At 33.8% G+C, this 14,903-nt stretch overlaps 2 protein-coding genes across 4 annotated transcripts; one reads left to right on the top strand and one right to left on the bottom strand.

Moving 5' to 3' along the window:
- Nucleotides 1-4,467: 4,467 nt before the first annotated feature.
- Nucleotides 4,468-7,726, top strand: LOC106396958 (protein kinase STUNTED-like). The gene is made up of 9 exons (XM_013837474.3): nucleotides 4,468-4,823; nucleotides 4,912-5,000; nucleotides 5,083-5,338; nucleotides 5,479-6,036; nucleotides 6,113-6,361; nucleotides 6,437-6,680; nucleotides 6,758-6,905; nucleotides 7,039-7,194; nucleotides 7,276-7,726. Exons 1-9 carry the CDS (start codon nucleotides 4,667-4,669, stop codon nucleotides 7,519-7,521), a joined length of 2,103 nt encoding a protein of 700 aa, XP_013692928.2. The 5' UTR covers nucleotides 4,468-4,666; the 3' UTR covers nucleotides 7,522-7,726.
- Nucleotides 7,683-10,661, bottom strand: LOC106396967. 3 transcript variants are annotated; one of them, XM_013837498.3, is made up of 6 exons: nucleotides 10,529-10,661; nucleotides 10,146-10,199; nucleotides 8,597-9,854; nucleotides 8,270-8,495; nucleotides 8,087-8,175; nucleotides 7,683-7,989 (listed from the first exon to the last, which is right to left on the bottom strand). In XM_013837498.3, the coding sequence occupies exons 3-6, from the start codon at nucleotides 9,851-9,853 to the stop codon at nucleotides 7,903-7,905; spliced, it is 1,659 nt and encodes a 552-aa protein (XP_013692952.2). In that variant the 5' UTR covers nucleotide 9,854; nucleotides 10,146-10,199; nucleotides 10,529-10,661; the 3' UTR covers nucleotides 7,683-7,902. The 3 variants fall into 3 exon arrangements, with proteins under 3 accessions (XP_013692952.2, XP_013692947.2, XP_013692953.2); XM_013837493.3 differs by having other exon boundaries at nucleotides 10,146-10,233; nucleotides 10,529-10,633; XM_013837499.3 differs by lacking the exon at nucleotides 10,146-10,199 and having other exon boundaries at nucleotides 10,529-10,649.
- Nucleotides 10,662-14,903: the final 4,242 nt, after the last annotated feature.

The following is a 14,903-nucleotide window of genomic DNA, read 5'->3' as shown; positions in this document are numbered from 1 at the left end:
CCGGAACATCTTAACTGATAAAAAAACGTGAATTATACGGATCTTGTGGTGATTAGTCTTTACGCCTAGAAAACTTTTGGGATCACATCATAGTTATAAATATATATATATATATATAAGATAATTATTATTGTAAATTTATGTTTTGAGTATTTTATAAATATAATCAAATTTAATTCATTGAAATCTTAAATTTTTAATTCCATTCAAAATCATTTTTATGAAAATAATTATAAATATTTTTGCTAACAATTTAAACTATCCACTTATGAAAATAATTTTATAGCTGTGAGATATAAATGTCAGTAATATGTAAGTATATATTATATTATGATATATAGTATAATTCACGTGCATGAGCCAAAAAAAAATACCAACCTCTAAAATAGAAGAGATAATAAATATAAGCACCGGATTAATGACATGTAACATTTACAAATGTCCACATTCATCACGATCTATTGAATTTAAGAACTTTTATGTTATAACCACGACTTTGTCTTCTCTTCTCAGTTTTTTTGTTCATCAAATAAGTTTATGTAATGTAGGCAGAAGCATCATAGTTCATATATAGTAGTAGGGCCGAATATAATCAAATGTCAAAATATTAAAATTAATGAACCAAGTTTTTCAAGATCATGCTGCATGTTGCATGATTGGCTGATTTCATGTTGCAGATTTGTTCATAAGTCGGAGTCATTTGTGTTACTAATTTCTTTGTTTAGACTTCAGAGAGATAGTTGAATTGATCCACAACGCATGGATCATGGATGTACGTAGAATTAATGTATAAATGTACTCTTTCAAAACATGATCAATATTCACATGTTACGTAACACTCAACATAATACAACTCTTCTTTTACGTGCAGCTCTGCAGTTGTATTAACTTTGAGAATTCTGCAATGCTTTGAGAACTAACTTTAATGTGGTATTCTTTAATTACAACTGCTAAAAATTTCGACTTCCAGCCCTAAATTAAGAGTGTAACATCCAAATTGTGATATATAGAAAAGATTTAAGAGAATTGATTTGACTATTTATGTCATCAAAGTTGACTTACTTTTTCCGTCATACATCCGTTTAGAATTCTAGAATTGAGCGCGGTTGGGCTGGAATAGTGAAATGATGGGTGACCTATCGGGAAATGATTCGCGACACTGTGTGAGTGAGGCCAAATCACAGAGAAAGTTCGGATGGTGATTGCAGGATCAGTAAACAATGATTTTGAGCCTTGAAAAATTAACAGACCGGCCGTTGAAACGGGATGGGGCCCACGGACTGAGAGAGCGAGCGTGGATGGTCCATTAGCTGTGGGCGGTCGGGAGTTATAAGTGGTATCAGAGTTGGTTAGCCGTCTCGGTTCTGGCCCGAGAGACATCTTGAGACCTGTCGTCGTGGGGTGCAACGAAGACGTTGCATTCTTTGATAGGGGTGAATTGTAACATTCTGAGTTGTGATATATGGAAAAGACTTAAGAGAATTGATTTGGCTACCTATGTGACTAAAATTGACTTACCTTTTTCGTCACACATCCGTTTAGAATTCTAGAGTTAAGCGTGTTTGAGCTGGAATAGTGAAAGAATGGGTGACCTATCGGAAAGTGATTTGTGATATCGTGTGAGTGAGACCAAAGCACGGAGAAAGGTCGGGTGGTGATTGCAGGGTCAGTAAACAATAATTTAGAGCCTTGAAAAATTAACGGATCGGCCGTTGGAACGGGATGGGATCCACGGACCGAGGAAGCAGGCATGGATGATCCATTACCCGTGGGCGGTCGGGCGTTATAATAAGGTTACAATATATTATAATAGTTGTCATATAAAAATATAGTGATCTATCTGTCTATTTTTTCATCACTAGCGCAACAACCAAATCGAGTTTGTGTCAAGTTATATTTCAGACAAATCATTGTCATGGCGTCTTAATTTTGAATTAGTGATCCATTAATAATACACGTGTTTTTTGTTGTCATTGAAAGGAGTATTGATTAAAGGAAATAATAAATTTCATTATTATTTTGCTCACATTTAATTCTATTAAATTGGCATAACTTTGATGTATACATGTAACTCTCTATCGTTTTAAATGACATGCTATTTTTATATGGTTCACGATATTTTGTATAATGTATGGTCATGATTCACGCTTCTTGACGCAAAAAAAAATGGAAGATAAAGATTAGGTTTACAAGTAAATTAATTAAAGTTGAAAGAAATGAGGTTGTAAGATCGAATGGCGTTATCGCGGCGAAAACAAAAGCCACCAACTAGTAGTATACGTTTCCTTATCTTCCGGTTGATGTGTGTGTGTTGACCCCTCTCAGTTTGTTGCAACTTTCATTTCTCATTAGTTATGCCCAATGTTAAAGAAATCGTTAACAGTATCTTTTAGACACTTTGTATAAACTTAGCGCCTAGATAAATTATTCGATAAACACCGTTTAAACTGATTTTATAACACCGATTATGCCATTGTATCTTTTTTTTTTTTTTTTTTTTGTCATCAACTTTAAATGCCATTGTATCATTTAACATGTATTAAGATTAGTAACCAAACAATAATACAATCAGCCGCGGAGGTAGATGTACAAAGGGTGGAGCTGTTGCCCACCATGGTTTTTAAAATTTCAGTATATTTTTTCAATTTTTGACAAATGCCCCTGATGACATTATTGATGAATTATATGTATGCACCGGATCAAAGTTAGATCCGCCGCTGAGTACAATATCTTCCTTTCATTAATAAGATAAGAAATCAAATAAAAAATGAATTAATAAATTTCCATTAGTCGAATCACAACAATTGAAAGATACTCCTAGGCCCTAGCAATAATCTTCTAACTTTTTTCTTTGTCGACGAGCAATAATCTTTTATGTATAATCATAGTTTGTCTTGAAAATGTAAGAGAGATCAGTGAAATGGTGATATAAGAAAGTAATAAAGAGAAGGTAAGGAGGGTCCACGACTCATCATGAAGTAGACGATGATGCATGCCTTTCAGATTTAGTTGGCGTGTCGTTCCTCGCTTCTAAAACGGCAGGTATTCTGTTACTACTCCTCTCCATATTTTCTCCACCATCATAATTAACTAACCAACCTTCTTCTTCGGCAATGATGGCACACGTAACATATACTTAATGCCGTTTTATCTAATTACGTCATTAATGTTGTGTACGTTACCTGAGGGCTGAGGCAACCGGTAAGCATGGGATGTAACGTCTTCCGTTATGGTGACGCGGGTATGGACGAGATTGACACTTGTAGATTAATGGGTTGTTGGAGAGATCACATGACATGGTATGTTTTGTTCTTCGGACCGGACATGTTAGAGCCACAAAACGGTCTTATTTCCACCGACCCATTCTGTAGAAACATAGTGCATTTATTGTAACAGCTTATTATAAAGTAATACTCCATTTGTTCTTAAATATAAGATATTTAAGTAGAAACAGATGTATTAAAAAAACTAATTTTTGTCTAGAAAATATCATTAAAATTATAAATTAATGATATTCAACCAATTACAAAATAGACTATTAAAATATAATTGGTTACACAGTTTTTAATAAAATAAAAATTACCTAAAAAATGAAAACATCTTATATATTGGAATATCAAAATTATGTAAAACATCATACATTTAAGAACAGAGGAAATTAAAAGTGTCATTTAATAGATAATATTTTAAAATTAAACACTCAGATTAAAAACAAAGCTTTTAAAAAAGTATGATTAACTATTTATATAATAATAAAATAGAAATATCAATGGTTATAAAATATAAACGGTTCACTTATTTTACATTAAAATTAAAAGTGTCATTTAATTTGATTTTTATAAAAGTATTGAAAAATAAAAAGAGTATACTTTTAATGTGTTTTTGGTTTTTAAACATATTTTAAGTTAACGATGCCACACAATGTTATGTATACAACTGTTAAAAGGGCATATATAGTATGGTCGTAATGAAAAAAAAAAAGGATAGTCGTAAATGAAAAAAATTATTATCCATTTTTGAAATCGTTATATTATTTGTATACTTTTCGTTTTCATTTAACTGACAAATGATAAGTAAATAAGTCAAAACTTCAACAATAATCTATAGGTGGAAACGAATTATTTATACATTTCCCTTTTTTTTGGTAACATCAAATCTTTTTTATTTTTGCCATTTTATCTTCGATTTATTTTTATTCTGCTCGTTATATTCTTTAGATTACTTGCATGCTTTTTAATATATATACCATTCAAAAAAAAATCAACTAATTTATACGTATCTTTTGTCCAGCTTTTCAGATGAAGTTAGAGTCAGTATATGTGATTATACAAACATTGTGTTACGTCATTGTGATTGAATGCACAGTAATAAGACTATGTCAAAAACTGGAAAACGACATAGCGAAAACAATGATTAAATAAAAAAATAACAGTAAAGTACTAGTAGGGTTAGAAAATCATTTCTAATATAGCTTTCTCTTCTCTTTCTTTCCGACAAGCATCAGAACCAAAACCTAACCTGTGGTTAAAACTTATACCTCCTCTGCAACTAAACAGAGGATCTTGTCTATATAATCCCTTCAAACTATATGTTCTTTTGTCTTTGTTAAAGCACACGCTCAAGCAACAAAGGAAACATTCGAAGTTCAGACAAATCTCTGTCAACAATGATACAACGAAGCTCCGTCGAGGAAGGAGAAGGTGGCCGTACGATTCTGGTCGGCGTGAAGCTAGACGCGCCGAGCAGAGAGTTACTCACATGGGCTTTAGTTAAAGTCGCCGAGCCTGGTGATACTGTGATCGCTCTTCATATCCTTGGCAACGGTGAAGAAACGTTTCTCTTACACAAAGCTTTGATCTTTATGTGTTCTGTAATAAAAAAAAGTTTCGATCTTTTTTTTTTGTTGTGTAGAGATTGTTAAGAACTCCTCGCTTCTCTCTTTGGTGAAAACATTCGACTCTGTTCTCGACGTTTACGAAGGCTTCTGCAACTTAAAACAGGTAAAAAGTCTGAAACTTTCAATCTCTCGAGACTCTGTGTTTTTGATCCTTTTGAAATGTTGACAGTTTTGTCCTTTTGTAGGTTGATCTGAAGCTGAAGCTGTGCCGTGGCGACTCTGCTCGAAAGATCATAGCTAGAGAAGCGAGGTCGTTCTGTGCGTGGAAAGTTATAGTTGGGGTTTCGAAAACTCACCACGCGATTCGCTCATCAGCTTCTTTAGCTAAGTACTTGGCTAAGAAGCTGCCAAAGGAGTGCTGGGTTCATGCTGTGAACAATGGTAAAGTTGTGTTTCAAAGAGAAGGTTCTCCTCCATCACTGGCCATTAATCATTCTCAAGGTAAGTTTTTTTTTGTTGCAAGAAGTTCTGGGCCCAAGCCCATTGGGCCAGGAACAAGAGCCTGTTGCTAAATCCATACTCGAACATGGTATCTTTGTGTTTAGTGTGGTTTAAATTGGGTTTTTGGTTGTTTGTCATAGGAAAGGAAGATGTTAGGAGGAACACTTTGTTGAGTGTGCTTCAGAGATCAGTTACATTGAGTACACCTACCAGAGTTGTTAGCCATTGTGAGGAAGATCAATCTTGTGGCCAGAGTTTGCAGCAGGCCTTAGAAGCTGCTCGTTTTGAGAGTTGCTCGGTTTGTGGTTCTGATTCTTTGTCTCCAAATGATACAAGAAATCCCAAAGAGTTATCTAGAGATGATGATGAGAGCCATAAAGCTAAGGAGATTGTGCCTGTGAAAGGTCTAGAGGAATTGGTTAGGAAACAGGCTGAACCTATACCAGGTTGGCCTTTGCTTCGTCGCGCTTTTTCTTCCACAGGACAACCCATTACTACTCATAAACAGATACCAGTAGCTCAATGGGCTTTGAAGCTTCCTCCAAGGAACATTAAGCAAATTGGTTATGACTCTTCTCCTGACAATAGTCCAAGAAAGCTCCCCAGGGAGCTAGAGAGACTTTACAAGAGATTCTCTTCAACTTGCCAGTTTTTCAAATACAAGGAACTTGTTTCTGTGACATCAGACTTCTCCCCTGGTGTGTTCTTGATGACATGTTTACAGTTCTTGAAGCATCTTGTTATGTAACTAAGAAAAATACATTATGGTTTCAGATAACTTCATAGGCATAGGAGGCAGCAGCAGGGTCTATAGAGGCTGTTTGTCTAATGGAAGAGAGGTTGCTGTGAAGATTCTCAAGCAAACAGAAGATGTCTTGAATGATTTCGTCGCGGAGATCGATATTATCACAACCCTACACCATAAGAACATTATCTCCCTATTAGGCTTTTGCGTTGAAGACAAGAACCTATTACTTGTTTACAACTATCTCTCAAGAGGAAGCTTAGAAGAGAACCTACATGGTACCTTTTTAATCAACTCTTGAGATTCTATTATGATCAAGGATCTTAAACAAAAATGCTTGGTTCCAAATTTAGGAAGCAAGAAGGATCTGCTTGCATTCCAATGGAGAGAGAGGTACAAAGTGGCTGTGGGAGTGGCCGAGGCTTTAGACTATCTGCATAACAGTGCTTCACAACCTGTCATCCATAGAGATGTTAAGTCATCAAACATACTGTTATCTGATGATTTTGAGCCTCAGCTTTCTGATTTTGGGCTTGCGAGGTGGGCTTCTATATCTACAACACACATAGTCTGCTCAGATGTGGCAGGAACCTTTGGGTATGGAAGAGTACTGTTTTTTAATAAGCTGATGTTTCTTGAAAGTTGATGGCTAATCTTGTTTTTTCTTGTTGCAGTTACTTGGCTCCAGAGTACTTCATGTATGGTAAGGTGAATGATAAGATAGATGTGTATGCATTTGGTGTTGTTCTACTTGAGCTACTTTCTGGAAGGAAACCTATTAGCAGTGGCTGTCCAAAGGGACAAGAGAGTCTTGTCATGTGGGTATGTGTTTGCTGCGTATCTTAAAAACTATGTTTTGTCTTCTGTTAAAACAAGTACAGTATAAACTCTATAAATTAATACTCAATAAATTAATAAACACGTTAATTTATTGAGTTTTTACATATATGTACAGGCCAAACCAATTCTAGAAGATGGAAAGTATTCTCAGTTATTAGACCCGAGTTTGCGGGATAACAAGAACAACAATGGTGACCAAATGCAGAGGATGGTGTTAGCTGCTACTCTTTGTATTCGACGTAGCCCTCAAGCTAGACCGAAAATGAGCAGTGTAAGTCATCTTCTTCCTTTTTTTATCTAATCATATACCTATATGTAGGGCAGTTGTCTTACGAATGTGAGAATGATGCAGATCTTAAAGCTGCTCAAAGGCGATGAAGACACGCTCAAGTGGGCAATGCAACAAGTGAGTAGTTCTTCAGAGGAATCAGAGATGCTTGAGGATGAGCAAAGCCAAAGATCTGACTTGCAGTCACACCTTAACCTTGCGCTTCTTGATGTTGAAGATGACTCTATCTCCATGGGTAGCTTTGAGCAAGGCGTCTCGGTTGAGGAGTATATTAAAGGCAGGACAAGCCGTTCTTCAAGCTTTGACTAAACCCCAAAAGTTTACTGAAGCTATTGTGTGTATATATATACGGACGGGTGGTGGATTTGTGTGGTTCTTTTTAGTGTCCTCATACCTCCCCGGTTTAGGATTATTGTGATTGGTAGTTTTCAATTGTTTCACAGTTTTCATCTTCTTTTCAAGTGTGGTAATAAAACAAAAAGAGAAAATAGTATAACAAGAAGCATTACATGTCTTTCTCTAAGACTAAACTGCCATCAAAGAGTTCCTAATGACAATTAGAGTGGTCATACTCTTAAGTCATAAACTATTACTACTGCAAATCTTGTAGAATCTCTTGTTTTGCGACATATCCAATACAAATAGGTAACTGTAAGAGTTTCAGTTAAGGGCTGTGTGGTGCTGCCTGCCTTACTTGATGCATACGATATCTTTGCATTCTCTCATCACACGTGCTTCATGCAACCATGGTTTGAAGGCACCTTCAAGAACTATGTTCTGCAAAAGAAGCAAATCATATAAGAACAATAATCCATAGTGCAAACTAATCTCACAAGAGTTTCATGACAACCATGCACAAAAACAAAAACTGAACCTCGAAATAAAAGAAAAAGCCACGCAACAGGTTCAAAGCTCTATTATCATCCTTTGCACAACGAGAACGACGAAACACACGCTTGAAATCTGCATAACCAGACCAACGGCAAAACAAAGACAAGAATTGGAAGAGATGACAAAGATCATAACACAAGAAAGTATCACAAGTTAGTCAGATTACCTGGATAGCGGTCGAAATAAGAAGGTCCCAACTGGTGATCAACGTTATATTCGATCTCTCTTCCATCTCGCAGTTGCCTAGACCGAGTCAACTGTTTCTTTTGTGATGCCTCAAAAAGGCGTTGCTTGAACTCATTTTTATCATACGGCTGTCTGAGAATTTCCAGTAGCTTCTTGCTAAATGTAGAGTTGAACAAATCTTCAGGTTCAATACGGTCTTCAAGATCCTTTGGAAAAACATTGCAAACAAAAGTAAGAAAATAAAAAAAAAGTCAATAAATCAAAGAATGAGAAAAGACATAGATTAAGAGAGTGAAGCTGCACATACTATCACTTTGCCGTCTTTGTTTGCCTCAAATGGGGAAGGGCCTCCATCAGAAAACGGACAGTTACTGACTGCGATAATATCAGGATCTGATAAAGGCACTGAGGCTTTCTCAGGCTTCACTTCAATAACAGTGACAGAGTTTCTCAGAAACGCTATGAAATATTCATAGCTTTTATCCATTAAGGTTCTTCGGCTGCTCACTTCGTTCTCAACCTTCTTGTGAGGTTTGAAACTGTGAAGTAAGCTGTCTTTCACATGACTTGTAGCCTTTGGTTTAGCCTTGTCCTTGTTTACAGCCTCTTCTTTCTTTAGTTTGTTGTTAACCAAGTTCTGATCAGTCTTAAGTCTCTTTGAAGCTCTGAAAATCTCATGAGGCTTTGACTTCCTCTTTTCACTGTTGCTCTCCTCATTCTCCTTCTTGCAGGCTTTGAAATCGCTCTTGGTCACACAGCTCTTCTTTCCTTGTGGAGCATCTTTGGAGTTAACCACTGTGATGAACTTCTCAGCCTTCAGTCTCTTTGAAGCTCTGAAAATTGCCTTTCTCCTTCGTCTGCTCTCCTCATTATCCAATTTGTTCCAGTTCTTTGGCTTCCTTCCTCGTATACTAACTTCTTTCTCTTGATGTGTGTCTTTGACATCTCTTGTACGCTCTACTTTCATAGCGTTCTTGTGCAGCGAAGCGTCTTTCTCTTGCTTGGTGTCATGTTTACACTTAGGCTCTAACTTGATAGTATTCTTGGACAGAGCAATCTTCTTCCTTCCTCGTAGAGAAGCTTCTGTCTTGGTCATACCAATCTTCCTTCCCCTTAGAACAACTTCTTTCCTGAAGACAGTTGACTTATTATGATCTTCTCTACGAGCCCCCCCAGTCTTCAACTTCTTTGAGACATTGGAAACAAGAGGAGGCTTTGACCTTTCCCTTCCCCTTCCTCTACGCTTCTCATCGTCCACTTCCTTGTCAGCAGTGTACATAATACGCAGTGGAGAAGCCTCTCCCTCGAGCAAATACTGATGGCTTTCCTTAAAGATGGTCAAGTACTTCATATAGTCCAGATCATACTCCAAACCGGTGGCACAATCAGCATCAACACAAACAAGCTGCATGTTACTTCCACCACCCGCAGGTAAAGCGTTGAGTGGCTTGCGTGATGAATCCACTTCACCATCGCCACCACGAAGAGCCAGCATCCTACCAAGAGCTATCAATGTCTTCTTCACAACTTTCCTACCAACCTTAGAGCTGTTCGGTTTCCTCATCCTGTAAATACATGAAACTGATCAGACATAAAAGATAACTTGACTAATCTAAAGTGAGTTACTTAACCTAATACAACATACATTGACCCAAATAAATCAAGAATGTGGAAAGAAAAATGAAAAAAAAATCTAATCTTTTTTTTTTTTTTTTGTAATTCTAGGTGATGAAAGCAAAGCTATAACACTAATTTAGTTAATCTGAGGTAGAAACTAATCACAACGCTCAATTAGTAGACCTAATGGTAGAGCATTGACCCAAGACCCAAGAACAGCATACGACTAAAGTTTTAACCTTTTTGTAGTTCTAGTTGATGAAAGCAAGCGAGCTCACTTCGAGTCTCGTCCCCTGCAATAGTTGTCGTTATTCTTACAGTAAACAGCTGAAACAAACACAGCCCCCAAGAGAAGTTACTCTTTAAGAAACTAAAGATGAAAACTTTCTTTGATGCAAACAATTTGTGAGCAAAACCAAGACACTTTCGGGTGATTTAAAGACCAATTCAAAGATGGGTAAATGCCTAAAACCGAAAGAGAGTTTAAAGCTCACAAAAACCTAAAAGCGAAAAAAAAAAATCTCATAAGGGAACCCAACACGGAAGAAGAAGGATTCGTGATCTGTAAAAACAATCAAAGACCCATTCTTGTAACTGATAGAAAAGGAAGAAAGTAGCTTACTTTAGTCAAGAATCACAATGGATTTGGTCCCTTCGCTGGATTGGATTCTTCACTCACTGTAAATGCATGATTCGAACAAAATCAGAGCCGTTCCGTTCTGTCCCACTCTGAACGCGCTATTTTTATTTGTGCTAAATACTCTAGATGGGCCGATATTTGAAGGCTTTTATGTTTTAAACAAGGCCCAGTAAAGGTTTTAAAGTTCTTTTGTTTTGTTGTAACAAATTTTGATATAAAATAGTATTTTATGATTGTTTTACATAATTATTATTATGTTACAAGGTCGAATTGTATAAAAGAACTATTTAAAAAAAAAATTATATAATTCATGAATTACTTTTTTTTTGGAAATTCTGTATAAATCTTATGAAATTTTCGCTTACGCATGGGTATTTTACATGGACTCCGAAAAACCAAACCAAATCAACTCGAAAATACTGGTTCACGTCGGGTCCAGAGAAAAATACGTATTTTTTTTGGAAATACGGCTCTCTGTTCGCGTCTGAGACCTACCCGAAACCCGTTTGGGAGCCAAAGTACCCAAAATGTTTGTGTATATTAGATATATTTGTGTATTTTGGATATTGTTTTTGCTATATATATATTTTTGAGTTTTTGGTTTGAATTTCCGGTTATAATTTTGGATTTCGAGTAAAAATTCAAATTTTAAAAATATATTTTTGGGTATTCAGATACAATTTTGGGTATTTTTTGGGTCCTCGGTCAGATTTCGAGTACAATTTTAAGTCTTTTGAGTATTTTCTGATTTTTGGGTATTTGTTTAGATTTTAGATATTTTTCGTGTTTCGAGTATTTTTATGTTTATCGAGTTTTATTTGAGTCCTAAATATCTGAAAGGATCCATACCCATTACGTACAAAAAATAACATATATTTTATAAGTATTTGAATTATGGAGTCGAAACCATCGAGATCCGAAAGAAACCGATCCGAACCCAAATAATTTTTTTCTAAATACCTAATTAGGTCCAAAAACCCCAGACCTAGCAAAATTCATTGATTCGTTTTATAAAATTTTGGGTGGAAAATACTTTTCAGGTTTGATCAATAATGTTTAATAGGACATGGTTCATTTATATTTCAATAGTTGATCTCATAAGAAAATTTTGATCTAATGGAGGAGGATGGTATATATGACAATGATCCCTACGTATTGAAATTTCGGTGCCGTTTATATGTATATATGTTAAATTGAAGGAAATTGATTTAAGTAAAATAACCATTTGAAACATTCCATATATGTAGTCATGATCTTATTAAAGTGGGTGAGATTTATTTAAATCTTAGAAGATATTATTTGGTTGCAATATAATAGGGGATATTTAATAATATTTAGTTATATACAATAGGTTGGACTAAAAAATAAATAGGTGCAACTTTGTATAAGTAGATTTTTTAGGACTCCTTACCTTTTAATAGTATTGATTTATATAGTTTAGGGGCTTAGCGCATTATAATGTTATTTAACTATATCTAGATTTTGTAAATGATAAAAATATAAATCAAACTGCTAGTTCTTACTTGAATTTATTTCTATATAAGACCATCTCCAATGGTTTATTCAACAATTCTATAACAGAGTTGAGTTATACTTTAATAGTAGTATTATTAGAATGGAGAATAGAGTGATGAACAAAAAAAAATTACTCTATATTTAGAGTAAACTCATTTTTTTACTCTATTATAGAACGAAAAATAGAATAACATTAGAATACTTTTACTCTAAACTTTATTTTAAGATGAAAATAAACTAGGGTTGAAGATGCCTTAAATACATATTTTGTGGGGAAGAGTTCACCATTGAAAACATGTGCGCATGTGGTTGTGTACGTTATCTCTAAAGTTAGAAGTCAAAAGAATACATAACTGAGAGTTGTACATTTAGATCATCAACCACTACTTTAAAAGCGAATTAAATGTGCTTGACATGAATGCTGGTTTTGAAGGGCAACCATCAATCACACGTTTTTTGTTTATCAAAAGTTTGTTTGATTTATGTTCAAAATTTTTTTTGTTTGATCTTCTTGTATTTCTTGATTTATCTAGGTTTTTGACTGTTAGGTTATAAACATTGTTCCCATAAGTGGACTTTGCCAGTTTATCTATGTGGCTATCACTATGACTGCAGGCTTGTGGGGAGACTATACTGTATAGTCTATACACGACTGAAAATTATATATGAATATGTATACAAAGGTGTATAATACTATATTAGGTGTATCATTGAATAATTAGTGCAATAATTCCTAGAAGTCAAATATGGCCTCTTCTGGCAAATGTTCATTTTGGAATAATATGGTTGTAAGGACTATCATCACAATAGGCTTCGAATATAAATAAAATTAGAGAGATGAAAGTTTTGAGACTTGTCGCCAACTTTTTGATATATATAATTTAGAAATTTTTGGGATTACGACGAGATCGCCTTATTTGATCTTCTAATAATATATTCGATTATATTCACATTAGTTTCATGGTCTCTATCAACTTTCCATCATTTCATATTTTATTCCAACATTATATATTGGCATTGCCAGGATTATTACTTTTACTATTTCTTACGTGTTCGTGTTGAAACGTACCTATAGTTATATATACACTATAACTCATTTAAAGCTCGAAAATCGGTTGATCCGATCGGTCTCGGAAGAAACGCACTTAGTGCTACAGAGTGGATTGGTTACCACAGTGTTTGACCCGAGTTTGGAATACCTTCCGACTAATGCAAATGATGAAATCCACCATGTAAATCACTTGGACCAAAACCCAAACCTAAAGTAGCCAAGTGATGATAATTTAGTTCCCAGAATAAATCAAACTCATGACTGATGTGGGTACACACCGAACTCCAAGAGATTGCCACTAGGCTACCACCCACTTGGTTAACTCGAAATATGTTGTGCATCCAAATATATGGTACATATCCAAATCACTCTTATAAATGATCTCATTAAAAGACCGACTGTTTTTTCGCTTAAAAAGACCGATTGTTTGAATGGGAAAATCGGATAATTAATAACGTTACTGAAATGCTAGGAGTAATGTATATGAATTTAATAAAGAATTAGGTTAAGATCTACGCCATCTGCAGGATGAACATTATATATATATTATTTTATGTATTATATGTTTTACATATTATGTAATAGTAAATATATATTGAAATAATTAAAAGTTAGTAACTATCACATATATAATTAAATTGGTGCGAACATATAAATCGATTTTATTAATCCAAACAATAATTTTTTTAATATTTGATAGGATATATAATTAAATTTAAATAATACTAACATACATAGTATATTTTTAATATTAATATATATTAAATGATGCTTTCTACTCATAAATGTTTTTGATCGTTTGTATCTTTCATAGAAAAAAATTTAAATGACTGATAACAAAAGAATTATTGTGGGATTAATAGTTTTAGTGATTTATAATTTAAAAAAAAATAAATTGTCAATGTCGTTCAAAACTTTTATCAAAAAAAATTGTTCAAAGTAAATTTTGAAACAAAAATATTTATGTATTTTATATGCCTTATAGTTAAATTTAAAATGATATATATATATATATATATATATATATATATATATATATATTAATCTTAATAATTAATTAAATTACACTTTTTACTTATATAATTTTGTAATCGTTTGTATTTTTTCATACCAAAAAATTTAAACCATGGATCCCAAAATTTGAATGTTAGACTTTTAACAGTTTTAGTAATTTATAGTCGTTTTTAAAAATTCAAAATATAACATATACAGAAAATCTAAATTTTTATTATACGGTTATTGTGATTGTTTAATTTATTTAAATCTTTTAAAATTAAAAAATATGATAAAAGATACACTAATTTTTATCAAATATTTATTATTCAAAATCATTAATTGCCATATATACTTTAGTCATATTAGACAATTCTGTAAATTTTATTTTAGGAAATAATAAAGAATATTAATAATAAATTTATTGTTAGTTTAATAAAAAACTTATCATATAATTAGATGGACTAACATATTTCTCTAATGATTCTAAAAATCATCCTAGTGATGACACGTGGCTACAAAAATAAAGTTGTAATGCTTATCAAATAATATATAAAGGATGAGTAGCTAGAATCAGACGTCCTTCTTAAATGTGGCAATATAGTACTATATAAACTTATAAAGTGTATAATTTGTAATGAAAATTTTAATATTAATCACCCACTCTTTATCAGTAAAATGAGTTTAGCAATGTATTTACTATGACTTGACGTAAAATTTACCAGTGCCAAAAAGTGAAATGTGACCAAAGAATAGTCTGTTCTGATTTAAGTTTTTGCTCGAATACAAAAAATTAGT

Source organism: Brassica napus, chromosome A2, assembly GCF_020379485.1.
Source record: "Brassica napus cultivar Da-Ae chromosome A2, Da-Ae, whole genome shotgun sequence".
Taxonomy (NCBI): domain Eukaryota; kingdom Viridiplantae; phylum Streptophyta; class Magnoliopsida; order Brassicales; family Brassicaceae; genus Brassica; species Brassica napus.
This window is presented reverse-complemented; position numbering and strand designations above follow the sequence as displayed.